Source organism: Protopterus annectens, chromosome 10.part0 (genome assembly GCF_019279795.1).
Source record: "Protopterus annectens isolate FY-2018-M chromosome 10.part0, PAN1.0, whole genome shotgun sequence".
NCBI classification, from domain to species: Eukaryota; Metazoa; Chordata; order Ceratodontiformes; family Protopteridae; genus Protopterus; species Protopterus annectens.
Window position 1 is genome coordinate 135457716 of NC_056744.1, and position 14717 is coordinate 135472432.

Here is a 14717-nt window from a genome sequence, read left to right on the forward strand (position 1 = left end):
CGAATGTCGTTCTGGTCTATAACTATTATTTCAGCCTTTTTTACGGTGTCAAACCAGTTATATTGTCCATCAGGGAATTATTTCCCTTTTTTTGAGGTTGGGCCTCATTTATCAAACATTGTGATACTGGTTGTCTCGAGACGTATGTCATTGCAGTCAACATATTCTAGCTTGTGATACCCATTTAACCTTTTGTTATATGTAACAATATGGGTTTCTATTAATATAGCTAGGTAGTGTTGGTGTTTTGACCACAACATTCCAGAAATGTCTATTGAACATTTCTTTCAATAGGAAATAGATTGCATTTTTATTATTTCTGTTTGTGACTGTTTCAGAAATTCTATAGTATTGTGTTTTTTTGTATCCTATTGGCTTTTTGAATTATTCCAATATGGATTTAAACGATATCTTACATGGACTAGCAGCTGATAAGGATAATTTGGAGGTGTTTGGCCTGACCACTAATGCCAGTTTAAATATGACTGATTCTATAACTAATGATGAACAAAAATGTAGCTACACATTTACCAAACTAGGGAGACAGATGAGGATTCTAATAACTAATGTTTGGCATATGAAGCTGTTTAAGGCTTATCAAGCTAAGGACATAACACCAAGGGGTTGAGGGTACTACAACCTTTGGTGGCACATATTGATGATGAGTTATCTAAAGATTGGGCTGAAGCACAACATTCAGCTTCCATGCTTTTTGTAGGATGTTTGTTAAAATATTATGACAGAACAATCACTACTAATCTGTCAGATATTCAATGTTTGTGCTTGGAGGCTGAACAATTTAATAAGCAGCAGTATTATTCCCAGCATGTCTCCAATTTGGCTAAGGATTTGTCTATTCTTGAAAAACAATTGATGAAAAGAAAGATCAATAAATTTCAGCGTGATCTTATGGACTATGAAAAAGGGAAACCTTTCATTAGTCAGAAAACAGTTAGATTTAGTGAACCAAAAACAACTCAGAGGGGTAATAATAAAAAAAGACCCAGGTCTATTCTCAGACATCAACATATTGCTTCAGATTTTACTTCTGAGGAAGAAACTTCTTCCACCACTGATGGAGAAGTGTCCTCACGCCAGGCGTCCCCAGTGGCGAAAAGAAGACAGATGCCCCCTTTAGATCAAAGGGTAGGAGGGGGGGGGGGCAGAAAACACATATCTAGGTTCAAATACCCCAACTTTACAGAATCTGTTGAAACAAATGATACAATAACTAACAATGTCCATAATATTTCTTCGACTGTTCTTTCTCCTGTTCAGATTACACTTTTAAATAAAGGATTGAACTTTGTCCCTAGTTCTGTGGTTTCTGAACATGATTTACTAAATGATGTTAACAATTTTTGTAGATTACTCAATCTGAAAATATTTTTTTCAGACAAGAAGGACTCGCAAAGATCAACTGAATTTAGATTCAGAAAATCCACTTTTGTTGCTCCAATGAACAAACATGTTTCTATTTTCAGGGAATGTATCATGAAGGAGTTACACTATGCTAATGTATATCAACCACAATTTAGTAATTTATCCCCCATGGAAAGACAGGCCTTGTTAGATCTCAAAAACAATCACCAGCTAGTCATTACGATGGCTGACAAAGGAGGTGCCATTGTGGTAATGGATTATCAAGCTTATACCAATGAGGCTCTTCGACAATTATCTGACACTAGTTATTACAAACAGCTAGATGTTGATCCTACTTTACGTTTCAAGGCTGAAATAGACAGGTTTTTGGAAGTTTCTATTACTCAAGGTGATTACGGAAAAGGTAGCTAAGGAACTACAGGTGGAGGAACCTATTCCCCAATACCTGTATCTGTTACCTAAAATTCACAAGGATGCAAAAAACCCCCCAGGCAGACCCATTGTTTCTGGGCGTGGTTCTTTAACTGAACCTCTATCGACCTTCCTTACTGCATATTTAAAACCATTGTTGAAACATATTAGATCGTATACAGGATACAACTGAGTTTCTTAATATTGTTCAAGACTCACAACTAGAATCCTCGTGGTGGTTGTGTACCCTTGATGTAGCCTCACTATATACCAGCATACCACATGAATTAGGCATTTTAGCTGTTTCATACTGGCTTTACAAGTCTAAACTATATTCTACAGAATTTAATAATTTTTTGACTAAACTGACAGAATTTGTATTATGTAAAAACATTTTTCATTACAACGGCCAAGTTTATTGGCAAATTAATGGCACAGCAATGGGGGCGTCATTCGCCCCCATATATGCGGATCTGTTCATGGGTTATTTTGAGGCGACATATATATATGATACACATCACAATATTTTTTTGCCACATTTAGATATTTGGAGAAGATATTTGGATGATTGTTGGATGGTGTATGGAAATAAGGAACAACTTTTCAACTTTGTGGACTATCTAAATGACAACAGTTTTGGAATTCGATTTTCAGCTAATATAGAACATGGTAGCATTGTGTTCTTGGATGTTTTGGTTACCAGACTTGAGGATCATACTTTAGCCACGGGTCTATAGGAAATTTCCTCAGTACAACACTCTGCTACATGCGGACAGCTGTCATCCACGCACATCATCCACAACATCCCCAAATCTCAGTTTATGAGGATGAAAAGAATATGTTCTTCTCCAGAGGATGGCTCTAATTTTTGTGATGACCTTGTCAATAGATTTGTTGATCGTGGATATCAAAAACATATTATTTCTAAATCTTTGAAGACAGTCAACAATTTATCACGGTCTGAATTATTACAATACAAATCCAAACAAGAGTTCATGTCTGGATCACGGAACAAGTCCACTTTGAGGTTAGTTACTACATATGGGGCCAATACTCATCGATTTGTTGATATAATCACCCAACATTGGGACATTCTACGCTCACATGAAATCCTGAACCGTATATTACCTCAACAATGTTCTTTCTCTTACCGCAGAGGTAGAAATTTCAATTCTTTTCTATCTCATTACAAGAGATATATGTCACATAACTCATTACAGACCACTTTAGAGGGAAAAACACTTAAGGGGAGTTTTCCATGTGGCCATTGTTCATTTTGTAAACACATGCCTAAAACTCGTGAGTTTTCTAGTAGAAATACATCTAGGGTCTTTGATATCAGGATGTTTGCAAATTGTAGTTCTGATTGGGCTATATATTTGGCCACGTGTAATTGCTACGACATTTATGTGGGACAGACCTCTAGGTCTGTTAAATTTAGAGTTTGTGAACACCTGAGTGCGATTAGGAATAAACGTATGACCAACGCTTTGTATAAACATACCCTTGAACATTCTTCTGCTATGTTTACATTTATTATCATAGACAGAATTACTCTACATCGAAAATTCAAAGCAGGATGGCATAAGAAACTCAATGACATGGAGAACAAATGGATTGTCAGGTTAGGGGGGCTCTTTAGACCAGGATTGAATACATTAGAACCAACTCATTAGGTTCTATACATATGTTCATTTTCAATTTTTTGTATGCAAATAACCATGCTATATGTATTTTGATTATATGTATCATGGGTGGTCTTATTAATATTATATAATATATTCCAGCCATGTATATATTGCTATAATGGCAGGTTATTTGCTTGTTGTCATATTTGCTACATTTGTTATAAAATATTATATGTTTGGAGCATAGGTTTTATATCTGCCAGATTTTCTGGATGGGATATATCTATATGTATTTTTTCAAATTTCTATTTGATTGTAGAACATATGTTGCATATTATGAGGATATTTGTATATGGTGTGAACATTTGACATTTTTACAATTGGGCAATACCTCTTTAAGAGAGGGACTATAAGTAGGTTTCAAAATGGTGGAGTTTTGTTACTTATTTTCATGAATATTTGGCATTGAGAAAGGCTAACATTAGCCGAAACCGGTTTGCTTATTCAGCATGGTTTTTACCATTGCTGACACATTTATTGAAACAATAAATTATTATTTTACATCCTATATGTGCTGGTCCGTTTTGGTTTTCTGAGGTCTTGTCGCTTTTGGACCGTGCACGCCAGTCCTACGTGCGTGATACTTTTGGTTTGGTTGCAGTCGCAATTCTCTCTTTGTGCTACCCTGCCATGGAACATGCTGAAACAGGTAGCCTCACTAATATCTGTAATGCTTTATATTTGAGACATATTGGTGTTTTAGTTCATGTTTTCAGTTCTCAAAAGGTCATGTAATGTACTTCAGGTTATGGGATTCACTGCATGGATAGACTACTTGTTTATCAATGCATGGATGTCTTTAGTTGCATAGTCGTGACATTGCTCATTCCTACCCTGCAGTCCATGTAGCCACACATAAGTGCTGCATGACCCAATGTCTTTGTTTAATGCCTGCCTATATTGCTGTGCAGTGGATCCTAGCTGTACAAGGCTTGAGTACAGTGTATCTTTATGACTCCAAACCTGGTTCTTTTGGCATCTATCATACTTTGACAACAACACAAGTTAAATCTGATATATAATGTTTATAGTTAAGATAATACACATATTGAGATACAGCAGGTTGGACTTTAGTCAGTGGAAATGGAAAAAAAATCCAAATGCCATTGTTTAAAAATATGATAAAATACACAAAGTAGAGTTACTGATGACTGATTTACTTAAAAAATATAGACCACATCCATCTGACCTTGCAGGATATTATTAACTTAAAGAATGAGATCATCAGGCTGGAAAAACACTTACGTACTCATCAAGGTTGTCTTTTCAAGGTACTTCTTCTTCGAAACCAGAGACTCTTTTGGGTTGGGACTGCGATGCCTTCGAGGTGATGAGGAGCATGCTGTCTGCTGAGACAGCTCCACCCTCAGCTCCATTGGCTCCTTTGCTTTCAGTGCCAGTGTCCACCTCCGAACCTCCCCTCTGCCCCAAGCATAGGAAACCCATGCTGCAGGACACCCTATTGGGTAATCCCACATCTTCCAAAACCTTCCCTGAGCATCCCTTGGAGGAGGTCCCTCAGAAGAGGATATGCAAGAGGAAGCATGTGAACTCCCCTGAGTCCTTGACATCAGACACAGACTTGGATGATTCAGAAGGGTCTTCCAGTGAAGATGTCTCTTTTTCAGACATCTTGGAAATCCTTAGACAGAGGGGTGACTGGAAGTCCCTTGCCCCTTCTGAAGATGAGTCAGCGTACCTAATTGCATTTGGTTCCCGACCCTCCACCTCTTGGGTATCTCCTCTTTTTGACCCACTATTGCACGTAGTGAGTCGAAAGGCATGGAGTTCTCCAGACACAATGGAACCAGTTCCACGGAGGCCCAATAAATTCATAACAGCCCTTGAAGACAGACTCTTCTTATCCAAAGGTGATTCCGTTGATGCTATGGTGGTGGCAGCAGCTACCAAAAAGGAATTAGTGGAAACTTCTTCATCTGTCCATCCACCGAATAAAGAGTCTCATACGATGGACAGATACAGGAAGCGGATGTTTTCTTCAGTGACCTTTACACTCAGGTCGCTAAACTATTTCTCCCACATTACAAGGCTTCAAAGGGATCTCCTCAAAGAGTTAGGAGATGCCTTACAGGATCTTACAGCTGCAGGAGCCTCGGACAAGGCGTCTTCTCAGCTTGCAACCTTGACTTCAGTGGTTAGCTCCTCCATGCGGCTAATTTTTTATGCAGCCAATGGGGCAAGCAGGGTGGCAGGTACAGGAGTAGCTCCTGTATATGCCTTTGTCATTTTGCAGAGCCCTTCAAGTCTCCCTTTACCAATGCCCCCTTTGACAGCTCGTCCTTGTTTGGGCCTCAGGTAAATGAGACTCTTACCAGGTGTGAACAGGATGGCAAAGCTCTCTCTGCAGTGGGAGTACATTTTTCTGCTCCATCTAGGCCTTATCCTAAAGGCCAGAAGAGTGGAAAAATGTGCTTCCGGAAATCTCAGGGAGCTTCGCCTGACACACATGGAGATTTTTCCCCCAGGAGCAGAGGAGGAAATAACAACGGAAGATGGCAATCTCACAGTGGGGAGGGTCTGCAGAATCAGGGCGACAGAGATACCTTCTCTGATAGGTCCTTCCAGCACTCCTGAAGGGAGACCCAATTGGCCAACTCCAGAGACAGTTGGGGGGAGATCATCCTTGTACCCAAAAGCCTGGCAGACAATCACAGAAGATACATGGGTACTATCGATAATATCTGGAGGTTACAATATCCCCTTCTCTCAACTTCCCCTGTCAAAAAGACAACACTCTATGCCAAATGTTTCACCCAGTCTTCAGTATCAAGCAAACCTAGAGGTTCAAAGGTTGCTAAGAAAAAGAGTTATCCAGGAAGTCCTCACTGACCAAATCGGATCCAGAACTTACTTAAGGTTCTTTTTGGTTCCAAAGAAAACAGGGGACTGGAGACCCATATTGGATCACAGCAGGCTGAACAAATCAGTCACAAAAAAAGTTCCAGATGGTAACACTGCAGCCCATTCTTTCCTTTCTGGGACAGGACAATTGGATGTGCTCTATCTATCTCCAAGATGCATACTACCACATAAAAATGGACAGATGGTCAAGGAGATATTTATGCTTCCGGCTGGGAGCCGGTCATCATCAGTTTAGAGCTCTGCCCTTTGGTCTCACCACAATTGGCCCTTTGGTCTCACCAAATGCATGGCAGTAGTTATGGCTCACCTGAGGAATCTAGGATTCTGGTTGTTTCCATATCTAGACAGGCTCCTTACTGCCACCACTGAGCATCAACTAATCAAGGCAAGGGAATCCACAATTTACTCTTGTTCTCAACTAGGGATCACCATAAGTTATGAAAAGTCTGCCTTCTTGCCTTGTCAATATATTACCTTTATAGGGGCAGATTTAGACACAAGGGCCATGATAGCAAAGCTGCCTCAAGAAAGAGTATTAATGATCCGTCGCCAAGTTGCAATGCTGTTCACACAAAAGAGGATTCAGGCAAAATTTGTTCTCAAGGTCCTGGGTTCTATGGCAGCGGCAATCACTCTGGTCCCTATGGCTCGCTTCCACATGAGAATTCTACAGTTGTTCCTATTTGCACAATGGTCATTCCAGGATTTACCCATGTCACATCAGATTCTGATCATGGAATCCTGCAAAAGGGATCTGGAGTGGTGGCTTCACTCCCCTATGGTAACAATGGGCAGGCTGGTACAGTCTCAAAGGTAACTCTATCTAAGTAGCTTTCAGACGCTATAAAACATGTCTATGATTTGCGTAAACAAAAAACTTCCATGGAAAATTAAAGGGCACGCAACAAGGGACTTGTCAACCTCTACTGCTTTTCAGGCCAGACTGCCTTTGGATTCGATCTGTGCAGCAGCTACATGAGCTAATCCTCATACCTTTATCACTCATTACAAAGTTGTTGTGGCCCCCCGAAACAGGGCATCCTTTGGTTCCATGGTCCTGAAATGTTTTTTTCCAGTGAGCCACCCAAGAATTAGGTGCTGGGGACGCTGTCCCAAACAGCAAGAATAAAGGTGAGATATGGACAAAACATAAAGAAGTTATGTACTCACCATAATGTTCCATGTTTGTTGTCCTTGATATTGCCTTCCTTCTTGCATCCCACCCTCCTTCCCCCTTCCTGGAGGATCAGGAGGAATCCCTTGTTTTTATTGGTTATACTGGCTGGGTTTCCTTTTTACCATACCTTTTGGTTAGTCCTACTCTCCCCTTCTTACTCTTACGGAGGGGTTACACCTTTATATGCAGGTGTCATCTGTTATGTAGAACAGAGTATATCTTTTTTCTATTTGTATGGTCTAGTACTGGGTTATCACAAACAAGATCTGGGTAACTACCGCTAGGCATACTTGGATAGGGGCTAGCCATGAGCCAGTAAAAGCTCTTGAGCTATAGTATATGGCTGAGTCAGAGCCGAAGGTCAGCTCCAGACCCAAACAGTAAGAAGGAAGGTGAGATCAAGGACAACAAACATGGAACATTATGGTGAGTACATAACCTCTTTTTTGCCTCTCTCCTAAACAACAAGTGCAGCAGTTACTTTGCCCTAATCCCCCCTACTGGGAAAGTCACTGAGAGACGCTCTTCTCCACAATCCCCCCCCAGACTACTATGTGCCTTTCCCCTGATACCTCTAATTCCAAAATTTTTACAGAAAGAAATCAGGTTGAAGAGCAAATTTATCCTCATTGCATATTATTGGACTCGGCAGATATGGTTCCTCTTTCTTTGGCCTTATCTGATTCAATGACCATGGATTCTGGATGCGGCTCCAGATCTTCTGTCACATCCAGATGGACTAGTCCATCCAGACATTCTGAACCTCAAGTTGACAGCATGGTTCCTCTAGTTCCTAGTTGCTAGGTGTCTTAACCTTTCTTCCTCGGTATGCAACATTCTCTTAGAATCTCATAAGGCTTCCTTCCCCCGGGGACTTTATACTATTAAATGGAAGTAATTTACCTTTTGTCCTCATGATAAAGATATTGATCCATTCTCTGCTTCTATCAAAAATATTTTAGATTTCTTGGCTTCTCTTATCAATGCAGGAGCTTCCCCTTTTACCATCAGGATTCAACTAGCAGCAATTTCAAACTTCCATGATGGCTTGGGAGAGCGTTTCTTGACTTCCCATAAACTTTGTAAAACATTTTTTTATGAAGCACACTACTGCTAAAAACCCCTTTCAAATACCCTACTCCTCCTTGGGACCTAAGCCCTGTGTTGCAAACCATCACATGTCCTCCCTTTGAACAATATGCAGACTGTGATTTAAAGATTTTTGACCTGGAAAACATTGTTTTTTAGTGGCTATAACCTATGCTAGAAGAATTTCAGAAATTCAGGTGCTATCTTGCAAACCACCTTACTTGATTTTTCCTAAAGATAGAGTTATCTTATGAACAAATCCAACCTTTCTACCTAAAGTGGTGTCAAAGACTAATAACAATCAGCCTATTCATTTGCTGGTATTCTTTCAAACTTTTCGAACAGAAGTGAATACCTCTTAAATTAACCAGATGTTCACAAACAATTGTGCCTTTATCTTCACAGAACTAAAGACATCAGAAAATCTGACCAGCTTTTCGTGCCCTTTTCAAGTACTAATCTTGGTAAACCTGTTAGCAAAGTGACTCTAGCCAGATGGCTCAAGTATTGCATTTCTTTTATTTATAACAAAAATAACATTGCCTTGCCAAAACCTATGAAGGCACAGTCTACAAGATCTGTTGCTACCTCAGCAGTGTTTCATTCTAGAGCTTCAATGGATGATATATGTGCAGCGGCTACTTGGGCTTCTCCCCATACCTTTATTACTCATTACATAGGGGAAGAGCATCCGTTGGTTCAATGGTGCGCTGGAATTTCCTTCCATGAGTGCATCCAAGATCTAAGGTAGTTGTGGACTCTGTCCCATGTGTCAAGGATAAAATGAAAATTAACAACATCAGATAAAGAAGTTATGTACTTACCATAACATTCCATCTGTGTTGTCCATCTTCATTTATCCTTAACTACCTTCTCTTCATCCCCCGGCCTTTAGTGATTTTTTGGTTGGACAGTTTCAAAGTGATTATGGAACATATTGAAGCATAGCAGATATGGTTTCCATTAAGGCTTCTGCATTGTTTCTAATCTGCAAACTCAATATGAGGGAAATGGGGTAAAGGGACTGTGGGTAAGGATGAAGCTCAAGAGGTTTTGGCCTCCACAAGCTGTAGTAACAGCCAAGTCAGTTCTGATATTCTGAACCGGACCTATGTGTCAACGATAAATGAAGACGGACAACACAGATGGAACATTATGGTAAGTACCTAATTTTTTTTATACATTCTAGTTTGCAGAGATGATACTATATAGAACAATTCAGTGATAAATGGCATTCATTATCAGACACAGTGGAGTAAACGTGTTTACACACTGAAGGTATATCAAAATGCAAGCATATAGCGGGATTAAATATTGTTTCAGCATCCTGAGCAGAAGTAACATAGAAACTAATAAGTGGTGATCAGAGTTCTGAACTATTAGTGCTCACAACAAAGTGGAGTCTGATGGAACATGAAGCAGTAGAGGAATTAAAAAGTCAAAGAGAGACTTGGTACAGATTGATGCACTTACAGAGATATTCTATAGATGTGAAAGAGTAGAGGTAGATACAAGTCTTTTATGTCCCCCACCTTCACCCCCACAGTCATCCTGTCATCAGCCATGTCCCAGAGCCCCATCTTTGTCTTCTGCAACCAATATCCCTGTCTCATGACTGGCAAACCCCTTTGACTAGGCCCCAGTAAGCAAGGAACGTCTTGTGAAAATTCATGAAGTCAGTGGGGAGGAGATCAGGGTGACTTGGTACTGCAAGTTATAGCCCTATTTTACTCTTTAGTACAATCAGAATTTAATCCAATGCTGTACTGGTGCATCTCAGTTTCTCCAGCCTGTTTCCTCAAACAGATTTCATTCTATATACCCTGTTAAAGTAGGGTCAAAATCCCCCTCCCTCAGCTCTTGCCTATGCGGGGAGCTTAGCCTCCTGAATCTCCTTAACAAATATAACCCAATTTGAGATTAATCATCTTTTGGGTAAGTTAAAAATATTACAGATTCAAACTTTCTTGACTGAACAGGTTTGTGAGGTCAGCAGTTACAAAATAAAACAATTAAAGACACATAATAAAACTAGCATCACTATAAAATAAAACTGGTATGGCTATAGAATTGTGATTACAATGCAGGGAATTAGTTTGCTGTGATGTGCTAAGTATGTAGCTGGGTAGTACAACCTTTGTTTTAAGCATTACTCTCCAAAGGCTAATCTCTCAAAAATCCAGTACTGATAGGAGAGTTTCTTAGCTGCACCCCTGTCAGGGAGAGAATTTGATGAGTATTTCCTTCCAGTGCTCTTACTTCTCTCACAGTGGTGCCCCATCATTAGAATATAATTTAAGGGGTGTTGGGGACTCACTGTATGGAAATTACAAGGGGGTTCTACCCTTGAAATAAATATTGTTTTGTCTTTCTGATGCCTAAAAGTACTTAAAACATTTCATTTGTAATCTTATAAACCAAACAATGACATAAAATACTCATTGGAGTTTCATAATATAGCCACCTCTGCAAGGCGTAATCTTATTGATTCCATCAAATGAAGATTGCTGTCAGTTTTCTTCTAGAACAGCTTAAGGTAAGTCTTATAAAACATGGGCATAGCTTGCTTCTGTCACTCTGTTCTGATGGCATTTACAATGTGGCCAAAATGTGTCAGTCATATATGCAGACAGGGAGCAGAAGACATTGTATGTTACTCCTAATGTATCCCCTAACATGTCATTCTGTGCAGGCAAAATGGTAACTTTAGGACCAGTTTTGTTCTTTATTTACTGAGGCTTTTAGTTAATTTTGAAGTTGACAAATTTGCTTTTCATGCAAATTTCCTGAAAAATCTAAATTCAGAGAAATAAATCAGTGACTGTCATACATTCATGTAAGTATCTTAAAATTCAGGTTTGCAAGTAATATCATTATAACAATGTGAAAATCACACAAAAAAGATTAGACTGTACACAATCCACAGAGAATTGGTGACATTTGCATCAAAGTAAGGGATTCTGCATAACATGTAGCTGAAAAGAAATAAATCTAACTTTGCAAAATAAACTTAGAGGGGCAGAATACAGAGAGAAACCTACTTTCATCACTGTAATTGTAACTGATGAAGAGAGCAAACAGGATGGTTTGATAAATTTCATCAAGTATATAGTCTAAAAGACTGGAGGTTGTCTGGCCTACAATTGGAACCTTACCATAAATTGTGGCTAGATCTCTAGGTAGGGAAGGTCTGAATAAGTAATCGGACAGGATGAGGGGAAAAAGAGCACAAATGATGAGGGTATTTCTAACTTGACTTAAATGATATACTTATTATGGAGTCACTGTAACAAAAGGCTGTGAGGCCATTTGCTACCGGTGTGTAGAGCTCAGAAATACAATTCCATATTACACTGTGTCAGACGACAATACCCAGTGTCTTATCAAAGGGTAGGATTAATAAATCAAGGCTCATACATAACCTTTAAAACATCAAGAGAACACTGATATGGACTTGTACAGTGCTTTTTTTCTGATTATTTTCCCCCATTTCTTATCAAACATCACTTTTTCCCATCACCTCAACATCCAGGGTCATCATCTCTGCAGCCTTCAAGGTTTATTGTTCAAATCCCTAACCCTATTGGCTCAGCAAGCTATTCTGCAGAATTTCACACCAAGCTGGGGATTACAGTGCTGGGCTAATGTGGAATATGTACATTTCCATACCTACATCACCATTGTGATAGTGTGAAGCATTGCCTAACAACCTTTGTGTGTAGCTGACCTAACATTCTTGGTGCATTCTCTTGACTTCTGCAAGGAGTCACTGGGGATAGCACATTCAGTTGCCTCCCTCCTTCCAAGATGGGTGAGCCAGTATTTTCCCCTCACTCTCATCCTCCTTGGTTGTCACCTGCAGTCCTTTCCAATCACAGGTTATCTGTGTAACATTTAAGGCTTTATTCGTCATGCCATGGAGCCAGAAAATTTCTCGGAATAATCTACTCAAAGAAATAAAGAAGAGGTCACTTAACAAAACTATATACAAAAAAATCATCAGATAATTTCATGGAAAATATAAAATTTAGGTTTGGTAAAAGGTGATCAATAAAAATGTCTGTGTTCATATTCACTGCTCTAAAATATATTTTATTATAAGACTTCCATTCCATTCACTACAACTTCTTTATTCTGTGCAATTTTGTGCAAGAATCCTGTTGATTACCAAGTGTATGAAGCCTAGCTTTGTTATCTTTTATAAAGTTATTATCAGGGTGCTCCCTTTAATAATACTCTGATATTAATGCTTATTTTATGACAGTTATAAAGGAAGACAAATGCAATCTCAGACATGTTATAGCTTTTTAAATGTAATTTAATTTTGAATGAAAGCGTTCCATCGGCAAATTGCTGTGCCAGCTGTTACCATGCACTTGGTTATAAATTTTAAATATGTTTATTTGAATATGAAATTTAGATCATAATACCATGCGGATTCAGTATAGAAATGTACTGTAAGCTTAAGTGAAATCTATGTAATGAAAACCAATAAGGTTAACAGAATGCGTGCTTCAATTTTGCAGTATAAATCTATGAATAAAAGTGTAAACATTGCTTATTTTTCATTTCTTTTTTAGCAAATTGTGTTATACCTACTAAAAGAGGACGCATATCATATCAGGGGAAGAAAATATGGCTGGAAGATCTTCCTGAGCAGAAAGTTAAACACAACGATACATTTTATTTTTACTGTAAGGACAAAGAAAAGGAGTGTGGCATGGCCATGCTGACTCAATGCTTGGATGGAAAGGTTACAATCCCATCTTGTTTTAAAGGTAACAGTATTTTTTGCCTTTGTGCTTTAATAAAAATAATTAAGGCATAATTAATGTAGTAGCCAAAAGCAAAATACACACTTATTTTATACGTTCTGAAATAACACAGTTAATTTTAATCCAATACAGAATCATAAGATCATAGTAGAATAGTAAGCTAACAACCCCAAAGGGCTTTATTAAACCTACCCATGTTTCCCAGAAATGTTAGAAAGGTGTTAGTCCCTCAGGTGTTGTGTGGGCTAAATTAACTCAGGCAAACTGGGCCTGTAGTTACAAGCTTCCTCTCTCTAGCAGAGATAGAAGAGCCAAACCAGAGATACATTTGCAATTCCCCATTCACTAATGCAAGTTTTGCTTAAATAAGAGCTAAAGAGCTAGGAAGAACTTTGCTTCACATGGATGGAAAGCCTGTTCCATGGAAGAGGCAGCCTCTGAGACACATGCTTGTCCTTTCAATGTGTCCTATTTATGTTGCAGGCAAGGTTTATGTCCCAGGATCACGTGTTTACGATATCATTTGTTTTTCAGATATGCAATAGGTCCATTAAAGCTAGATCAGAGGATGCTTTATAAGCCAGGAATAGGTCACCTCACAGCAGCCTGTAAGAGACTGAGGGAATAGGTCACCTCACAGCAGCCTGTAAGAGACTGAGGGAATAGGTCACCTCACAGCAGCCTGTAAGAGACTGAGGGAATAGGTCACCTCACAGCAGCCTGTAAGAGACTGAGGGAATAGGTCACCTCACAGCAGCCTGTAAGAGACTGAGGGAATAGGTCACCTCACAGCAGCCTGTAAGAGACTGAGGGAATAGGTCACCTCACAGCAGCCTGTAAGAGACTGAGGGAATAGGTCACCTCACAGCAGCCTGTAAGAGACTGAGGGAATAGGTCACCTCACAGTAGCCTGTAAGAGACTGAGGGAATAGGTCACCTCACAGTAGCCTGTAAGAGACTGCACACTGTATGAGACTGAGGGAATAGGGTCACCTCACAGTAGCCTGTAAGGGAATAGGTCACCTCACAGCAGCCTGTAAGAGACTGAGGGAATAGTTCACCTCACAGTAGCCTGTAAGAGACTGAGGGAATAGTTCACCTCACAGCAGCCTGTAAGAGACTGAGTATAATGAAAATGCTTTGAGGTGGTCCTCATATGACTTGTTTTCTATACCATGTATACTTTTTGTGACTAACTTCTGTGGTCATTCCATTTGTTGCATATGCCTGGTGAGGTACCCACCAAAAGGTGCATTGTACTTGATGAGTGATCTTATAAGGGCAGACGACAATAGAACACCGACATCTCTG

The 14717-nt window shown here is 39.4% G+C and overlaps 1 protein-coding gene across 1 annotated transcript in view; it reads left to right on the plus strand.

The window, feature by feature from the left end:
* LOC122813005 (beta-2-glycoprotein 1-like) overlaps window positions 1–14717 on the plus strand; it is a 202606-nt gene that overhangs the window by 142886 nt on the left and 45003 nt on the right. Inside the window, exon 6 of the mRNA XM_044085106.1 lies at window positions 13212–13409. Within this exon, the coding sequence (XP_043941041.1) occupies window positions 13212–13409 (198 nt within the window). The remainder of the gene's footprint in view (window positions 1–13211; window positions 13410–14717) is intronic.